This window comes from Trichosurus vulpecula, chromosome 9 (genome assembly GCF_011100635.1).
Source record: "Trichosurus vulpecula isolate mTriVul1 chromosome 9, mTriVul1.pri, whole genome shotgun sequence".
NCBI classification, from domain to species: Eukaryota; Metazoa; Chordata; class Mammalia; order Diprotodontia; family Phalangeridae; genus Trichosurus; species Trichosurus vulpecula.
This window is the reverse complement of record NC_050581.1, coordinates 43,161,702-43,180,713: the sequence shown is the minus strand read 5'-3', so window position 1 is coordinate 43,180,713 and position 19,012 is coordinate 43,161,702. Positions and strand designations below refer to the sequence as shown.

At 39.8% G+C, this 19,012-nt stretch overlaps 1 protein-coding gene across 1 annotated transcript; it reads left to right on the top strand.

The window, feature by feature from the left end:
- The first annotated feature begins 1,180 nt into the window (after positions 1–1,180).
- MPV17L (MPV17 mitochondrial inner membrane protein like) lies at positions 1,181–18,213 on the top strand. The gene is made up of 4 exons (XM_036738873.1): positions 1,181–1,516; positions 3,639–3,709; positions 17,568–17,597; positions 17,685–18,213. Exons 1-4 carry the CDS (start codon positions 1,207–1,209, stop codon positions 17,862–17,864), a joined length of 591 nt encoding a protein of 196 aa, XP_036594768.1. The 5' UTR covers positions 1,181–1,206; the 3' UTR covers positions 17,865–18,213.
- The last annotated feature ends 799 nt before the right edge of the window (positions 18,214–19,012 follow it).

Sequence of the window (19,012 nt, the reverse complement as noted above, 5' to 3'; positions counted from 1 at the left end):
TACATTTTCTTAAAATAGTCAGGGAGGAAGAAAAAAATCAGAATTTTATAAAGCAAAAACAAATCCTGTCCCAAACAATAAAATATTCTCGATTTTTCAGGTACCGTTGACAAGCTGACATAGTACCTCGATTTCTGCTAATGCTTGCAGTTGCTTTTTTTTTTTTTGGCGGGGGAAAAGCAGGACAATTGGGGTTAAGTGACTTGTCCAAGGTCACACAGTGTGTCAAGCGTCTGAGGCCGGATTTGAACTCTGATCCTCCTGACCCCAAGGCCGGTGCTCTACTCACTGCCCCACTGCAGTTCAAGGTGAAGTAAAGAGAAAAGAGGAAAGAGGGAAGAAATAAGCAACATCTCAGTGAGTCAACTGTGTCTTTTAGAGTCAAGTTTCTGAAGAATCTTGAGGTATAGTTGTTGGGATAGAGAGGTTGGCCGAGGCAAATCAGTTTATTTAGGTTATCACTGCTTGAAAGGGAGTGGTCAAAGGTGAATGGTTTAAAAAGGAAAAGAAGGCGTCAAGAAATGAGGCCATTGGGAATGTGTGGAGTCGGGAACCGACCCGGCAGAAGGTGTAGGTTACAACAAGGTGAAAGGGAGTGGTCAAAGGAGGGTGATTAAGAAACTAAGGCAAGATATTGCCGCAATGGAGAGGTGTGCGGTCAGGAGCTGAGCAGAGGCAAGACCTTGGCAGAAGGTGAAGGATAAGAGGGTAGGTCTCCCCAAGACCACAAGGCAGACGGAGCGGGGTGTGCGAGTCAGGAGAAGGATCGAGGAAGGCGCGCGTGCAGAGCAAGTTTGGGGAAGTGGCAAAGTCTGAAAGGGCAGCGAATCTAGGAGTTGGAGAAGCAGCGGAGAAAGGGAGCAAAGGTCTAATCGAAGCTAGAGGTAGCCCCGGGCGGCTCTGATAGGAGTGAGCCGACCCAGGGAGGCAGGTCTAACAGGGGGCAGGTCCGACCTGGGGCATACATCAATAGAAGCCTACGGAGGGAGGCGGATCAGCACCACGAGGTGCAGCCCAGCAGCCTAAGGACTGCGGCTAGTGGTGGTGCCCTAGGGTGCGTGGGAGGAGGCGGCCGCCGGTACACCTTCCCGCCTACACCGGCGTCTGCACCCGAGGCGAGGCGCTGTCTCACAGCTCGGGGGTGGGCGGAGGGGACGCGCACCACGCCAGCCGGTGGGGTTGGGCTGGGGGCGAGCGAGGCCGGCGATGTGGGGCTGGTGGCGGGTGCTGCCGCGGATAGCGCAGCGCTACCCGTGGCCCACCAACGTGCTACTCTACGGGGCTCTGTATTCGTCCGGGGACGCGGTGCAGCAGGTGCTGCGGGGCTACGGACCCGATTGGCAGCAGACGCGGCGCGTGGCCATCGTGGCCATCGGCTTTCACGCCAACTTCAACTACGTGTGGATGCAGGTCCTGGAGCGCGCGCTGCCGGGCCGGACGCCGCGCGCCGTGCTGAGCAAGGTGCTGTGCGACCAGCTGCTGGGCGGGCCCATCGCGCTGAGCGCCTTCTACACGGGTGAGGGCCCGTCAGGCCGGACAGGCTGGGCCGGGAGCGAGGCGGGACGCGGGGTGGCGCTGCTGGGGCTGGAAGACCGGCCCGGAAGGAGGCGGCCCTTTGGGGCGTCGGGGCGCCGGCCGGCGTGACCCCTCGGACCCTGCCTCCAGGAGGTGCCGGCGCTGCGTGGCTCGCCCCGATGCTCGAAGCGGGAGACAAACTGTCACGCGCACACGCCCATGCACACATCGGCCATATGGTGCCTGCCCCAAAACAGTTAGATCCCTTCAGCTTTCGGGCAGTGGTTGTAGAAAACGGGGAAGCAGAAGGTTTCACGCACGTGAACCCAACACACACACACACACACACACACACACGCACGCACGAACACACTGTGGTGCACACTCGAAAACGTAGCGACCCTCCCTTCTGCTTTTGGGGAACAGTTGCAGAAAACGGGAAAGCAGAAGATTTCAGGTCCACACAAACACAACATGCACACGCACACCCGGGCCTTGCAGTGCACAGTGAACACTCACAGCACGCATAGATTGTGTTTCCACCAGAAAAGGCAGCGACCTCCATCCTGTTCTTGAAAGGGGTGGCATAAAATGGAACGAAAGCTTGAACTCATCCATATGTGGCCATACATATACACGCATGAACGTACACATAGGCGTGCAACCTATTTATCTTTGTGGATCGCATCTGAAAATGTAGGGAGCCGCGTCATTGCAGAAAATAGGGAAACAAAAGATTTTTCACAACGCTCCCAGGCAGAGGGACAGACACAACCAGTTCGTTGTGGTTCTCTCACCGGAAAATGTAGCCACCTGTCTGACACTTGACTTTGACTCTGAGGGAGTGGTTTCAGGAAAAAAAACAGTTATCACACACAAAATATGCATATTTAGCAACCTCTCTTCCTCCCTCTTGACTATCTGGGTTCACCCAGAGTGGTTGCAAAAAATGGAAAACATACAGGCATGCATGCACACACAAAGCTGCTGGATTTTATTGTTCACGGCAGCACCATTAGTGAATTCCCTCCTCCTTCGCTACACTGTTTCACATTGAGGGGTTACAGAATCTTGGTCAGAAGTTGGTCCCAAATGCAAGGCTTTGTCTCTGGGGGAGGGAGCCCTCCTTACAGTCCTCTCTGGTCATTGACTGGCAGTTGAATCACAGGAAAAAGAAACCAGACAAAAATGAGAAAACCTAGGCCTCAGAACTGGAAAGCCTAGGGCTCAGATACTAAAAAAAAAAAAAAAAAAAAAAAGTTGTTTGATCATGTAGCACCGGGTCTATCAAAATGCAATAGATGGGATTTTGAGATGGCCTTCATTTTTTGGCTAAATTATTGTCACTTAAAGGTGTTTCTTAGGCATCTTCATTTTGCCTTAACATGTCTAGATTAAGAATCTGCCCCCAATTTACCCGAAGGCATGCTGTTGGGATTTCATTTTTATTCTTTATAAAATGGAGAAGTCCATTTTCTGGATTGAAGAAGAATAGGGTTTGTAAACAGCCTGTCAAAAGGCAATGTTGATTCCTGGCTTCTAAATTCTGTTTCTAATACTTATGATAATGCAACTTGCAGTTTCTAGGCCACCTCCAACTCCTTTTTTTAAGTCAAAGTATTTACTTCTTGTCAAGAGGTCACTTACCATGTTCGTTGTTGAAAGAAGCAAGTAGCTTTTGTTTCTGTCTCTTCAGCCATGTCTGACTCTTCATAACCTTTTTTTGTGGGCGGCTTGTCTTTCTGACTCCAGGCCTGGCATTCTGTCCACTTCACCACCTAGCCGCCCTTCTTATGCAGTAGGAACATACAATACAGGCTTCTAAACGGCACAGTGGGTAGAGTGCCAGGCCTGGAGTCAGAAAGACTCATCTGCCTGAGTTCAAATCTGGATTCAGGCACTTACTAGCTCTCTGGGCAAATCACTTAGCCCTCTTTACCTCAGTTTCCTCATCTATAAAATGAACTGGAGAAGGAAATGGCAAAACGCTCCAGTATCTTTGCCAAGAAAACCCCAAAAGGGTCATAAAGAGCCGGACATGACTGAACAATAAAAAGTGTAAGGTACGATAAAATCTGTATTAGGTCTTTTAAAATTCCTGTTGTATGTGTTTTTACAAATAGGCATGAGTATACTTCAGGGGAAAGAGGATGTGTTTTTTGACCTGAGGCAGAAATTCTGGAATACTTATAAGGTAAGTACCAACTGGGTCGTACTTTACTCAGCATTAGAGCATTGGGTCTGGTATGGGTCTAGTCATATCACTCCACTGCTCAACAATTTCAGTATATAAAGTTTAAACTCCTTAGCCTGGCTTTCAAGGCCACCCAAGTCTGGTCCTATCCTTTGTTTCCAGGCTTATTTTCATATTACTTCATTTTTCTCACTCCAAGTTGTAATCCAAATTCTGACCCCTAAACACTTCCTGCGCGTTTCCCACCCTCAAATTTTTGCCTGTATACTGTTTGCTATGCTTGTAATATCCTCCCTCCCACCTTTCTTCAGGTCGAAGTAATACTCATAACAATATAGCTACTAACTTTTAAAACCCATCTCAAATGCCATCTCCTCCATCAGTAAAAATCTTCCCCCACTAAATCTTACATTGTACTTTATTTTGCAAGATCTTTTTATGACATTGATATCATGCATATTTTATTATATAATTTATACATATGTATGTGTGTATGCGTATTCTATGCTAGACCCTTAAGTAAGTTCCATGAAGGCAAGGACTGTATTTTATCTAAATTTTGGTATCTATAGCCAGGGTCTTCATATTTACAAAGGGTAATGGTTTAATAAATGTTTTTTGAGTTAATGAATTGACTTGTTAAGCTGGCTATTGTTCTTAAGTAAGCAAGATTTAATTTGTATATTTCATTGAAAATTAAACCAGATCAATGACTCCCAAAGTGTGATCCAGGGACCCTTGTGGGGTCCCCAAAACCCACCAGGTCAAAACTGTTCTCCTAAATAAATTAGCTAATAAAGGATCAAATGTGATAATATTTGTAAGGTGCTTAACATAGTGCCTGACGCATAGTAAATGCTTATTAAACGTTTATTCCCTCCTGCCCCCTCATACTAATACTGACATATTTTAATTTCCAATATGGTAAATATTAATAGATACAACCCACATAAAAGCTCTTTGGGGTCCTCAATAATTTTTAAATCTGTAAAGGAGTCCTGAGACCAAATACAGGGTATTCCTAAAGTCTGGACACATAGGCAAAAATGCATATTTTCAAGAAATGAAATGAATGAAATTTTCAACAACATTTTATTTAATTAGAATATTAACAAATAACATCTTCAACTTCAAATAACATCATATGATTTAATATTCATATTCCAAGGTGAATGTGCTAAAATTGACAGCAATGTGGAGGTATCGTGTTATTGCATCAAGTTCACGTGAATCTTGCAAAGCGCATCAACCTTTGCAACACAAATGATGGAAATCATATTGAAGATGTTATTTGTTAATATTCCCATTAAATAAAATGTTGTTGAAAATTCCATTCATTTCATTTCTTGAAAATATGCATTTTTGCCTATGTGTCCAGACTTCAGGAACACCCTACCCTGTAGTTTGAGAAATTGTACTAGGGTATCACTTTGTCAGTATCACAGAGCAAATTACTCCCCCCTCCCCCACCTGCTTTTTAAAAATCAATATAGAACAATCTAAATATAGGATTTGGTCAGAAGACTGGAATTCAAATCCAGCTCTACCACTTCATATCCATGTGACTTTAGCAAATCAAAATCTCTCTGGCCTTAGTTTGCTCATCTCTAAAATGGAGGGTTGGAATAGGGCTTCCAACATTCCTTCCAATACTAAGGCAATAAAGGGGTTGAGAAATAAGACTTCCTCAGGCATGGGCCAGAGAGGGAAGGATATATCCATACTGTAGCACTTTAATCACAGTCCTTGCAATGGTTTCTGACTTGGTTATGTTGTCCTTTTATCACTCACCATGGTTTATTTAGAATCAGGGTCCAAGAAAGTTCCTGCAAAACCATAATAATGCCGAACTGTGCATGATTTAGTTAACACAACAGTTCCCATCATCACAGCCCATGTTTCCAGGTGTACAATTGTAAAGGCTACCTTTCTGTTAAGTTCCCATGAATGAAACCATTCTCTGTATTAACAAAGATAATTGCGGCTGGGGATTATATTACCCAGGGCTATCCTTAAGGGGTGGCAAACAAACCAGACTGTGTATATTGCCTGCCCTGTAATTTCGTCATATGGATAGAATCTGGTTCCTCCAGATTTAAATCTTATACTAATTCCTCACTGTGGCACGGAAGGAGTGCTCAAATATCAAAGTTTCCACTCTGATTTGGCAGGCTTTACTTAGCAAGATGGAAAGACTTCGCGTGGTTATAGATTATGATAAGCTTAGGAGACCATTATGCCTCTCATCTAAGGCAGTCTAGCTAAATTTGAGAAGAATCTTTACCATAGAGTTGGCTATCGAGTGATGATTATTTTCATTTATTTATCTGGGGGATTACAGTCAGTAGTGGTGAGGGAACTGTCAGCACTGATGAAATCATGGATCCTTGGAATATTAAAGAAGAAATCTGATACAAATAAATACTGCAGAGTAGCCTCCTTCAGTGAAAATAAGAGTGTAAAGATAGGAAGAAGTGTTATCAGGCAAAAGAAGTGGGTAGTGGACAGATATGTACCCTAAGAGGAGTGTGTTGAAGGGGAAAAGGGAATTGGTTTTGCTAGGTGGCCAGCTTCAAGTTGCTTGGATGTCAGTGGAACTGAGGATTGGGTAGTGGATAGGGACTTTACTTGTGATTATTTAAGTGTCTTAGGTTTTTTAACACCACATGGTGGTGTAATCCTTCAGAGAATTCTTATTCATTTCCTCCTTAACATATATTTACCTGTTATCTGATCTTCAGGTATAGTATACCTTCCCCCAAAGATTAGGACTTGGAGTGATGTGATTTGCTTTACCCCAGGGTCAACTGACATTGTTTCCTAAAATGAAAAAAAAAAACCAAACAAACCAAAGAGTATCTACTTTATGTCCACACTAAGTAGAACAACTAGTTTAGGTTTGTATCACTTAGGTCAGAGCTGTTCAAAATACAGCCCTTGGGCCACATGAGGCCCACAGTGCGATTTTATGTGTCCCACTTGTGGGTTTTAATTTTCATTTATTTTCATAATAATTTGCATGGAATGCATATTAGATTTTTTAATTCCATCACTAATAAATAATCTCGTTGATGTTAATTTTCTTTGGTGTTTTTTTTCTGATTGAAATATACTTTTTATTTTCTTTTTAAAATTTTTGTTACATGGGGCAGCTAGGTGGCGCAGTGGATAGAGCACTGGCCCTAGAGTCACGAGGACCTGAGTTCAAATCCGACCTCAGACACTTGACACACTTACTTACTAGCTGTGTGACCTTGGGCAAGTCACTTAACCCCAATTGCCCTGCCTTCCCCCCTCCAAAATTAAAAAAAAAATTTTTTTTGGCACATAATAATATTTAATATTTTTAGTTTTCAACATTGATTTTCACAAGATTTTGAGTTACGAATTTTCTCCCCATTTTCACCCTCCCCCCACTCCAAGATGGCATACATTCTAATTGCCCCTTTCCCTAGTCTGCCCTCCCTTCTGTCACCCCCCACCCTATCCCCTTTTCCCCTACCTTCTTGTAGGGTAAGATAGGTTTCTCTACCCCATTGCCTGTATATCTTATTTCCCAGTTGCATGTAAAAAGCAACCTTTTTTTGAGCATTTGTTTTTAGAACTTTGAGTTCCAAATTCTCCCCCTTCTTCCTTCCCCACCCACCCTCCCTGAGAAGGCAAGCAATTCAACAGAGGCCACACATGTATGTATCATTATGCAAAACACTTCCATAACAGTCATGTTGTGAAAGACTATTTCCCTCCATCCTATCCTGTCCCCTTTTATTCATTTTTCTCCCTTGACCCTGTCTCTTTTCAAAAGTGTTTGCTTTTGACTACCTCCTCCCCCACTCTGTCTTTCCTTCTATCATCCTCCCTCTCTTATCCCCTTCCCCCCTACTTTTCTATGGGGTAAGATACCCAATTGAATGTGTATATTATTCCCTCCTTAAGTCAGATCTCATAAGAGCAAGATTCACTCCTTACCTTTCACCTGCTGGTCTACCCTTCCAATAGAACAGCTTTTTCTTGCCACTTTTATGTGAGATAATTTACCCCATTCTATCTCTCTCCCATTCTCCTTCTTCCAATATATTCCTCTCTCATCCCTTGATTTGATTTTATTTTTTTAGATAACATCCCTTCATATTCAACTCATCCTGTGCCCTTTGTCTATATATATATATATCTATATACCTATATAGAGATATATATATATCTATATCTATATACATATATATTCCCTTCAACTACCCTAATACTTAGAAAGGTTTCATGATTTACAAATATCATCTTTCCATGAACAAAACAGTTCAACTTTAGTAAGTCCCTTATGATTTCTCTTTCTTGTTTACCTTTTCATGTTTCTCTTGATTCTTGTATTTGAAAGTCAGATTTTCTATTCAGCTCTGGTCTTTTCATTGAGGAAGCTTGAAAGTCCTCTATTTTATTGAAAGTCTATATTTTGCCCTGGAGTATTATACTCAGTTTTGCTGGGTAGGTGATTCTTGGTTTTAACCCTAGCTCCTTTGACTTCCAGAATATCATATTCCAAGCCCTTTGATCCCTTAATGTAGAAGCTGCTAGATCTTTTGTTATCCTGATTGTGTTTCCACAATAATCAAATTGTTTCTTTCTGGCTGCTTGCAATGTTTTCTCCTTGACCTGGGAACTCTGGAATTTGGCTACAATATTCCTAGGAGTTTTCTTCTTGGGATCTTTTTCAAAAGGCGATCAGTGGATTCTTTCAATTTCTATTTTACCCTCTGGTTCTAGAATATCAGGGCAGTTTTCCCAGATAATGTCTTGAAAGATGATATCTAGGCTCTTTTTTTATCATGGCTTTCAGGTAGTCCAATAATTTTTAAATTATCTTTCCTGGATCTATTTTCCAGGTCAGTGGTTTTTCCAGTGAGATATTTCACATTGTCTTTCATTTTTTCATTCTTTTGGTTCTGTTTTATATCTTGATTTCTCATAAAGTCACTAGCTTCCACTTGCTCCATTCTGATTTTTAAGGTGGTATTTTCTTCAGTAGTCTTTTGGACTTCCTCTCCCATTTGGCTAATTCTGCCTTTTAAGGCATTCTTCTCCTCATTGGCTTTTTGGAGCTCTTTTGACATTTGGGTTAGTCTGTTTTTTAAGATATTATTTTCTTCAGTATTTTTTGGGTCTCCTTTAGCAAGTTGTTGACTTTTCATGATTTTCTTGCATCACTCTCATTTCTCTTCCCATTTTTTCCTCTACTTCTCTTACTTGCTTTTCCAAATCCTTTTTTGAGCTCTTCCATGGCCTGAGACCAATTGATATTTTTTCTTGGAGGCTTTTGATGTGGGCTCTTTGACTTTGTTGACTTCTTCTGGCTGTATGTTTTTTTATTTAATTTGTTTAATATTTTTAGTTTTCAGCATTGATTTTCACAAGAGTTTGAATTAAAAATTTTCTCCCCATTTCTACCCTCCCCCTCACTCCAATGTGGCATATATTCTGGTTGCCCTGTTCCCTAGTCAGCCTTCCCTTCTGTCACCCCACTGCCCCCCATCCCCTTTTCCCTTACTTTCTTGTAGGGCAAGATAAATTTCTATGCCCCATTGCCTGTATATCTTATTTCCTAGTTGCATGCAAAACCTTTTTTTTTGAACATCTGTTTTTAAAACTTTGAGTTCCAAATTCTCTCCCTTCTTCCTTCCCCACCCACCCTCCCTAAGAAGGCAAGCAATTCAACATAGGCCACAGATGTATCATTATGTAAAACCCTTCCACAATACTCATGTTGTAAAAGACTAACTATATTTTGCTCCTTCCTATCCTATCCCTTTATTCAATTTTCTCTCTTGACCCTGTGTGTTGGTAACCAAAAATGGGCTCCTTAGCACTTAGTTCAACAAGTGCCCTTGAATAGTTTGGCTTTTGTTCTCTTTGAGTAATTCATTGAGCCTTACTAGGTGCTAAGCCCCAGGCCCAAACCCCTATTAGGTGTAAAACCTTAGTGGGTGTGGATTGGCAACTAAGGTGGGACCCAAGGTGGGGCTAACTCCAGGGAGGGCCTAATTTACATGTCTGGGAGAGCAGAGGCTTTTAGACCATGTGGGTTTAAGTCTGCCTCTTTGTGAGGATTCTAGGTCATGTGGGTAAGTCTCATGTGTAACTCACCTCTGATGCTGAAAAAGATATAAAAACCAGGGTTTGGCTGTCTGTTCTTTGGAGCTCATTCTCGCAGCAGTGGTGGCGCGTGTGACTCTGGGCCAGCCCTTGTTCTGAGCTCCCGGGCTAAACCTAGATGTTGGTAACTATGAATCTGTATTGGGTCTGTCAGTTGATGTTTGTACTTTGTTTGTAATTTGCTTTGAAGTTCAGGGTCCTGGCTTTTTCCTCTGAACTAAGTGAATGATATTTGTATGCTGAATTGAAGTAAGCTTGTCAAACCCCTTCACCTTGCTTTCCTTAGTTAAGCAGATCAAAAGAACCTGTGCTGTTGGCAGCTTTCTGGGTGCTGGCTGTGGGTGGATCTTACACCCCCACAGAAGCTGTTAGCTGGATTGTTGAAACACCCTGTCCCTTTTTGAAAGTGTTTGTTTTTGATTACCTCCTCCCCCTATCTGCCCTCCTTTCTATCATCCCACCTTTTTTATCTCCTTCCTCCTTCTTTCCTGGGGGGTAAGATCCCCACTTGAGTGTGTATGGTATTCCCTCCTCAGGTCAAATCCAGTGAGGGCAAGATTCACTTATTTCCCCTCACCTACCCCCTCTTCCCTTCCTACAGAATTGCTTTTTCTTGCCAGTTTTATGCAACATAATTTACCCCATTCTATCTCTTCCTTTCTCCCTCTCTCAATATATTCCTATCTCATCCCTTAATTTTATTTTAATTTTTTAGATATTATCCCTTCATATTCAACTCACCCTGTGCCCTCTGTCTATATATATGTATAAATGTATATATATATATATATATATATATATATATATATATATATAAATGTATATATATATATATATATGTATATACACACACACACACACACACACACACATATATATATGTATATTCTCTTCAGCTACCCTAAAGCTGAGGTCTCATGAATTATACACATCCTCTTTCCATGTAGGAATGTAAACAAAATAGTTCAACTTTAGTAAGTCCCTTATGATTTCTCTTTCTTGTTTACCTTTTCATGTTTCTCTTGATTCTTGTGTTTGAAAGTCAAATTTTCTATTCAGCTCTGGTCTTTTCACTGAGAAAGCTTGAAAGTCCTCTATTTTATTGAAAATCCATATTTTGCCTTGGAGCATGATACTCAGTTTTGCTGGGTAGGTGATTCTTAGTTTTAATCCTAGCTCCATTGACCTCCATAATATTATATTCCAAGCCCTGTGATCCCTTAATGTAGAAGATGCTAGATCTTGTGTCATCCTGATTGTGTTTCCACAATACTCAAATTGTTTCTTTCTGACTGCTTGCAGTATTTTCTCCTTGATCTGAGAGCTCTGGAATTTGGCAACAATATTCCCAGTTTTCTTTTTGGGATCTTTTTGAGGAGGCGATCTGTGGATTCTTTCAAATTCTATTTTACCCTCTGGCTCTAGAATATCAGGGCAGTTCTCCTTGACAATTTCTTGAAAGATGATATCTATGCTCTTTTTTTGATCATGGCTTTCAGGTAGTCCAATAATTTTAAAATTATCTCTCCTGGATCTATTTGCCAGGTCAGTGGTTTTTCCAATGAGATATTTGACATTGTCTTCCATTTTTTCGTTCCTTTGGTTCTGTTTTATAATATCTTGATTTCTCATAAAATCACTAGCTTCCACTTGCTCCAATCTAATTTTTAAGGTAGTATTTTCTTCAGTGGTCTTTTGGACCTCCTTTTCCATTTGGCTAATTCTGCCTTTCGAGACATTCTTCTCCTCATTGGCTTTTTGGAGCTCTTTTGCCATTTGAGTTAGCCTATTTTTTAAGGTATTACTTTCTTCAGTATTTTTTTGGGTCTCCTTTAGCCAGTCATTGACTTGTTTTTCATGATTTTCTTGCATCACTCTCATTTCTCTTCCCAATTTTTCCTCTACTTCTCTAACTTGCTTTTCCACATCCTTTTTGAGCTCTTCCATGGCCTGAGACCAGTTCTGGTTTTTCTTGGAGGCTTTTGATGTGGGCTCTTTGACTTTGTTGACTTATTCTGGCTGTATGTTTTGGTCTTCTTTGTCACCAAAGAAAGATTCCAAAGTCTGAGTCTGAATCTGAGACTGTTTTTGCTGCCTGGCCATGTTCCCAGCCAACTTACTTGACCCTTGAATTTTTCATCAGGGTATGACTGCTTGTAGAGTAGAGAGTACTTTGTCCCAAGCTTGAGGGACTGTGCTGTTGTTTTCAGAGCTATTTCTACACAGCAAGCTCTGCCACACCAGCACTGCTCCTCCCCCAAGAACTGTCAACCCTAACCTGACTCAGATCTAAGCAGGCTCTGTACTCCCACTCAGATCCACCACTTAATTCCTCCCACCAAGTGGGCCTGGGGCCTGAAGCAACTGCAGCTCTGTAAGCAGTCTCAGAGCTGCATCACCTTGCTGCCCCCGGGGCCGAACCACGAACTTCTTTCACTCTGTCCTGGCAGCTTTTCCCACTAACCTTCTCTGTTGTCTTTGGTGTTTGTGGGTTGAGAAGTCTGGTAACTGCCACAACTCACTGATTCAGGGCGCTAGGGCTTGTTCTGCCCAGCTCCCAGTCTGGTTGGTCCAGGTGCGGTCACGCTGGGCTCTGCTCCACTACACTCCCGGTTCCGTGCAATAGACCTTACCCCACGACCATCCAGGCTGTCCTGGGCTGGAGCCCTGCTTCCCCCTGCTATTTTGTGGGTTCTGCAGTTCTAGGATTTATTCAGAGCCATTTTTTATAGGTGTTTGGAGGGACCTGGCGGGGAGCTCATGCAAGTCCCTGCTTTCCAGCTGCCATCTGGGCTCTGCCCCCCTGGCTGTATGTTTTGATCTTCTTTGTTACCAGAAAAAGATTCTATAGTCTGAGTCCTTTTTAGCTGCTTGTGCATGTTCCCAGCCAACTATTTGGCCCTTGAGCTTTTGGTCAGGGTGTGACTGCCTTCAGAGTGGAGAGTACTTTTTCTCAAGCTTTAGGTGCCTTGCACTCCTGTTTTCAGAGCTACTTCTGCACAGCAAACTCTGCTACACCAGCACTCCTCCTCCCCCAAGAACTGCCAAGCAGGACCATGACCCAGATCCAAGCAGGGAAAAGCAAGAGAACCCTGCCTCTGTGCCAGCAAAGTGCTCCCTGCACTCCTGCTCTGATCCACCACTTGATTCCTTCCACTGGGTGGGTCTGGGGCTGGAAGTAGCCACAGGTGGAGCTCTGGAAGCAGCTGCAGGACTTCCTGCTGCTGCCGCTGCCACCACCGAGCCACCTCCGCCGCCTTGGGGCTGGGGCTGGACCGCGCACTTCTCTCACCCAGATCCAGAAGTTTTCCCACTGACCTGCTAAGGCAATTGTGGGTTGAGAAGTCTGGTAACTACTACAGCTCAGTGATTCATGGCCCTAAGGCCTGCTCTGCTTGATCTCCTCAGAGCCTGGTCTGTCCTGGTGTAGCCCACACTGGGCTGTGCTCCGCTCCCAGCATGGTGCAATAAACCTTTCCCAGCGACCATCCAGGCTGTCCTGGGCTGGAGACCTGCTTGCTTTTGTTATTTCTTGGGGTTCTGTAGCCCTAGAAATTGTTCACAGCCATTTTTTACAGATGTTTGGAGGGATTTGGGGGAGAGCTTAAGCAAGTCCCTGTTTTCCAGCCACCATCTTGGCTCCTCCCCCTTCTTTGGTGTTTTTAAGCAGTATTACAGATGGAACATATCACACAGAATTTTCAATCGATCTGTAGGATGTATTCCATCTGTACAATGCAGACTAGTCAGTATGCACCTACCTCTATACTGTGGTGTTGTCACTGTTGTTTTGTGCTTGCTTTCGCACTTCACGCCTTTGCCTGTCATATTGATGATGTGCGTTACTCCACTTTTTGTTAATGCACTGTATTTTTTATTCTGGGTGTGGCTCTTGAATAACTATTTTATTTTAATGCGGCCCTAAGATAACCTAAGGTTGGACAGTCCTGATTTAAGTCATACAAGTTTGTCTTAGAAGTTCAATGCTTTCTTCTATAAAAATTAGAAAGCCTTTATTTTTTTTTAGAGGGTGATGAAATTATTTATTACTTCTGCTAATCATCAGTTTTCTTTTTAAAAAATGAATTTAGTGAGAAGAATCTTTGCATTAAATATCTCTGATAAAAGTCTATTATCTAAGACTTATAATGAATTGACATAAATATATAAAATCAAGAACTCCAATAGATAAGTGGTCAGAAAATACAGAGTTTTAAATAGAAGTCCAAATAATCAACAACCATATTAAAAATCATCCAAATTACCAATAGTAAAATAAACACAAATTTAAACCACTCTGAGGTTTTACCTCATGATCAACCATCAAAGTGTTGAAGATGACAAAAAATGGAAATAACTAATGTTGTAGAAGATTTGGGAACACTGACACACTAATACATTCTTGGCCTAGTTGTGAATAGGTCAACCATTCTGGAAATCAGCTTTGATTAGGCAAAAAAGTTAGAAAACTTCCCATCCTTGATCCAGTGATCTCATTACTTATAGATCAGGGAAGTCAAAGACACAAAGAAAAGCAATATATGTATTTTTACATGTAGATATGTGTATATGTAAACATTCATAGCAAAATTTTTTGTGATAGCAAAAAGCTGAGAACAAAGTGGATGCCTTTTGATTGGCAAATCACTGAACAAATTGTGGTAAATGAATGTAATGCAATACTATTGTGTCTTCAGAAATTACTAATATGAGGAAGTTAGAGAAACATAGGAAGAGTTGAATGAACATGATGCAGAATGAAATAAGCAGAACCCAATGTTGATCCCACACGTACTACTACTAGATATATTGCCCCCAAATTAAAAAAGAGGTAAAGAATGTATATGTGCAAAAATATAGAGAGTAACAATTTGTTGTAGTAAAGAATCTAAAGGGATACTTATCAATTGGGGGATGGTTGAACAAATTATGGCATGTGAATCTAATAGAATATGATTGCAATGACGAGTGAAGACTCCAGAGGACTGATGTTAAAGCATACACCAGATCTGGGATTCTTAACCTTTTGTGACATGGTCCCCTTGGGCAGTCTAGTTGAGCTTATAGACCTCTTATTAGAACAACTTTTTTAAATATATAAAATAATATAGAATTACAGAGGAAGTTAATTATATTGAAATATAGCTATCACAGTTTGTTTTTTAGAAGTTCACAATCTCAGCTTCAAGGACAGAATGTTACATTCATTTTTTATTTTTTTAAGTTAAATTGCATTTTTCTCTCCTTTTCAAACCACTCCCCAAAAAGAAAAAAAAATACCTTTTAACAAATAAGCTTAGTTAAGCCAAACCAAATACCTTTATTGACCATGTCCAAAAGTGTGGTGTGTCTCACTGTATATTAGTCTATTTGTCAGGAGGTGGGTAGCATTCTTCACCATCGATCCCTTGAAATCAGTTATGTGCATTTTCAGTAAGGCCAAGGTATGGATTTATTTTGCTTGACTGTGCTTGTTTGTTGCAAAGGAGGGTCTAAAAAATTGAGGAAAGGGCAGTGATAATTGGTGAAAACAAAAGAGTGCCATTTAAACTTTTTTAAAAATGACAGCATACAACAGAAGGAAGTTAAGAGGAAGATGTAGACAGGACAGCTTTGAAACTAATGTGCCGAATTTATTATATACTTAGAAAACAAGATATATAGTATAGAGATTCACTATATATACATACATACATGTTCCTCTTTTTCTATTTTTTGTATATGGAAGTGTTAGTGTTTGTTGGTGTTAGTCAAGTTCAGAATTACAAAAAAAGTTGTTAAAAACAAACAGAACCGGAACAATATAAACAATGAGAATTAAAACCATACTAAAAGGTAGCCAAATTCAGATTAATTATATGACCAATATTGATTTCAGTGAACTGTTGAAACACAAGTACCTCTTTTCAGTCGAGAGAAGAGGAACCACCAGTTCAAAATGTTTCATTCATGGTTGCTGTGACAGGTTTTGCCCAACTGTTTTTCTGTTAGAAGATGGATTAACAAGGTAATATATCAGGAAATAACTGGGGTGTAAAAACACAAGACATAAATGAAAGTTTAAAAAATGGATTGATACATTTCATTTTAACAGAACAGACAGTTCCCAATAAACACACAAACAACACCCCTTTAAAAAGTCCTCCATTGGGTAAAAAAAGTCTATCGATCACTGAAGACTCTGCCTTTTCTGTCTGACACTATGTTAACATTAACTGTTTATATGCCTGGGGTTTTGTCACTTCTCCATGTTGATTTTATTTACATTGTTTCAGTTGCTGTGTATATTGTCTGGGCCGTGTATTATTTCTTACATTGTTTCTCTGAATACTTCATATTTGCACAAATATATTCCGTAATTTGTTCAGCTGTTCCTTAGTAGCTGTCCATGTTTTTTTTTTCCTAGCTTTTCCAGCTCTCTACTGAAAAGAGGGACTTCCAAGATCTGTTCTCTGGAACCATATAATTAATCTGAATGTGGCTGTCTTTTAGTGTTGTTTTAATTTTCATTATTGTTGTTGTTATGAACATTGTCTTGATTCTGTTTTGTTTTTAATAATTTAATGCTGCTGTGGACACGTTAATATACAGCAAGGTTTAGGGAACTGACCACACAACCTATAGGTAACTTCTCATCACTGGACATGTGATGTGTTTCTATATTTCATCTTATCCCTAGTTCTAGAATGAAACTGCGGTATGTTTCGGTATTCCTTATTAATTAATAAACTTGCAGCCTCTCTCCTATTAATCAGTTGGCTCAATCTTCCACCAGTTCATTAAATGTTGTTTACTGAATAAACCAGAGAAACTGCTTTTCCCAACAGCAGTTACTCATATATCTCTGCATATTAAATCCCGTAATCTGCTATGATTAATAAATATTAAGGTTACCAAAGTATATAATTCATTAGTAAATGAAATCAACACTAAAAGTAATATATAATTATTTACAATATTTTGTCCCTATTAAAGATCACAGCCAGAGTCACTTCAAACCCTCACTAGAACAAGAGATGATGGTTTTTCACTTCTGGAAACAATTCCGTCCTTTAAAATATCTATTGAAGTCTCTTAAGACTCCTCTTAATATTTCTCCTAATGATGAGTTAATTTCAGCGTCTCCAGAAATAAATCATGTTAGCCCCTTTTCTTCCCCTTCTATTCACAAATAATGTCTCTGGAGCACCCTAGTTCCTTATAGATGCTTTGTTGTACTTCATAAAATAATTAAATTTCAATTTAACGTAGTTTTAATTTCTTCTTAAAGCATTATATTTGTATCAAAGAATTATTTGATAGTCTTACACAGAGTGGCAGTTCCTTTTGTTTCCAAAATATTTTCCTATGATTTGATGTCATATTTCATAAGTACTTTCTTGACTCGGTTGAACTGTGTGATAAGATATTACAGTGTAACATCACAATATCTATTTTAGTGTATATTTAAAAAATGTTTGTCTTACATGTTCATTGTTGACACTGGCTAGCATTCTATTCTCAGTGTATAAGTATGACTAACAAAATTTAACCTTTTCTACTGTGTTTATTTCATTCTCTAGTTAATGAGTGAGATCTAATTTGAGCAGCTTAGCCTAAACCCAATACCACATGATTAGCCTCTGCCATGTACTTTCCAGCCTTTTGTAAACTGAGCGATGAAATTAATCCATGTAATTCAAAATCATAATAATGAAATTTTCCTTTGTTGCAGACTGGTCTCATGTACTGGCCTTTTGTGCAGGTGAGTTTCAAACCTACTTTCTGTGCTCACTTTTTAGTGTAGTTTACACAGAACACTAATAACAAACTCTTTTTCCTTCTGCCACAGCTTACCAACTTCAGTTTTGTTCCTGTTTACTTGAGAACAGCGTATGTGGGACTCTGTGGCTTTATCTGGGCTGCCTTCCTTTGCTACTCACAACAAAGCGGTGATGGCACAGTGTCATCGGCTTTTTCATGGTTTAAGAAAAAGGAGGCCAGTGAAGTTGAAAGGTCCCCAGAGAAATGATTGCTTTTAAACAAATTGTTCTCATCAAGTGGCCAGAATTTATTTCCTAAAATGCAATGAGTTGAACCAAGGAAATATTATGTTATTTAATAATTCCTATTTCTAAATGTAGCATGTTTCATTATGAAGTATTATTGTACCATAGAGAAAAAGAAATTTTGGTATTAATAGTTTTGTATATATTTTATTATCAAAATGTCTTTTCATTTTTGTTTGAGAGAACAAAAGGGATAGGGCTATTGTCAATTTTATTTATCTGATTTAGTTAATATCAATTAAAAAGTGTCATTGCAATACACGTCACTTTTTACCATTCTTGTAATTGGATTAAAAAATACTATGAAAATACAAAAACTAGATTTCAAAAACTATTATTTTTGTTATTGTTTTAAGAAAAACAGTAGTAGGGACTCAAATATACACACACATATACATATATATGTGTGTATATATATACATATACATATATATATATATATATATACATATATATATATATACCAAATAACCAGAAAGATAAAATAACTGATTTTTTCCAGAGTACCTTAGATAATTAATAATTATGATGAACTAAAGCACTCCAATATTTTAATCATCAGAGAAAGATTATGAAGTAACTTTAGTGTCAAGTGTATTTTACTATGTTTTACTTCCTTGACTCTGATAATTCTTGCTTTACACTTTAACTTTCACTTAAAATTTGAATATTCAATTATAACTAGAACTTATGTTTTCCATTTCAAGTAAATGGAAGTTTTACTTTCGACATATATTTTACTGAATTTCAAGAATGTGTTGAATAAATTTTCCCTTTTTTGGTCAAGAAGAAATGGTTTAGGGGTTTCAGTAAAAACATCCCAAATACTGGTATTAAATTTATGTTTAAGAACATCAGTGGTTTCAAATAAACTTTAATAGTTTTGATTCAGATACTTTAAAATTATTCAAGGTTCATCTACATTGAAAGCTTATAGTTTACAAATTGTGTGTTTATCAAATGAACCTCAAAAAGATTAACCAAAATTCACATAAGAATGAAACCATAAACTTCTTCCTTTCATTGGGGTTTTTCTGGAATTGGAAAATGTGAGGCATTGAGTTTTTGTGAAAAATGTTTTTGCCTTCTCCTACAGAGGTGGGATTCAGCC

Bases quoted from the DNA above. Each gene is read 5' to 3' on its own strand.
- MPV17L (XM_036738873.1), top strand. From the start codon at position 1,207: ATGTGGGGCTGGTGGCGGGTGCTGCCGCGGATAGCGCAGCGCTACCCG. The intron at 1,517-3,638 runs GTGAGGGCCCGT...TTTTACAAATAG, and splicing joins GCTGAGCGCCTTCTACACGG to GCATGAGTATACTTCAGGGG. The intron at 17,598-17,684 runs GTGAGTTTCAAA...CTTCTGCCACAG, and splicing joins TGTACTGGCCTTTTGTGCAG to CTTACCAACTTCAGTTTTGT.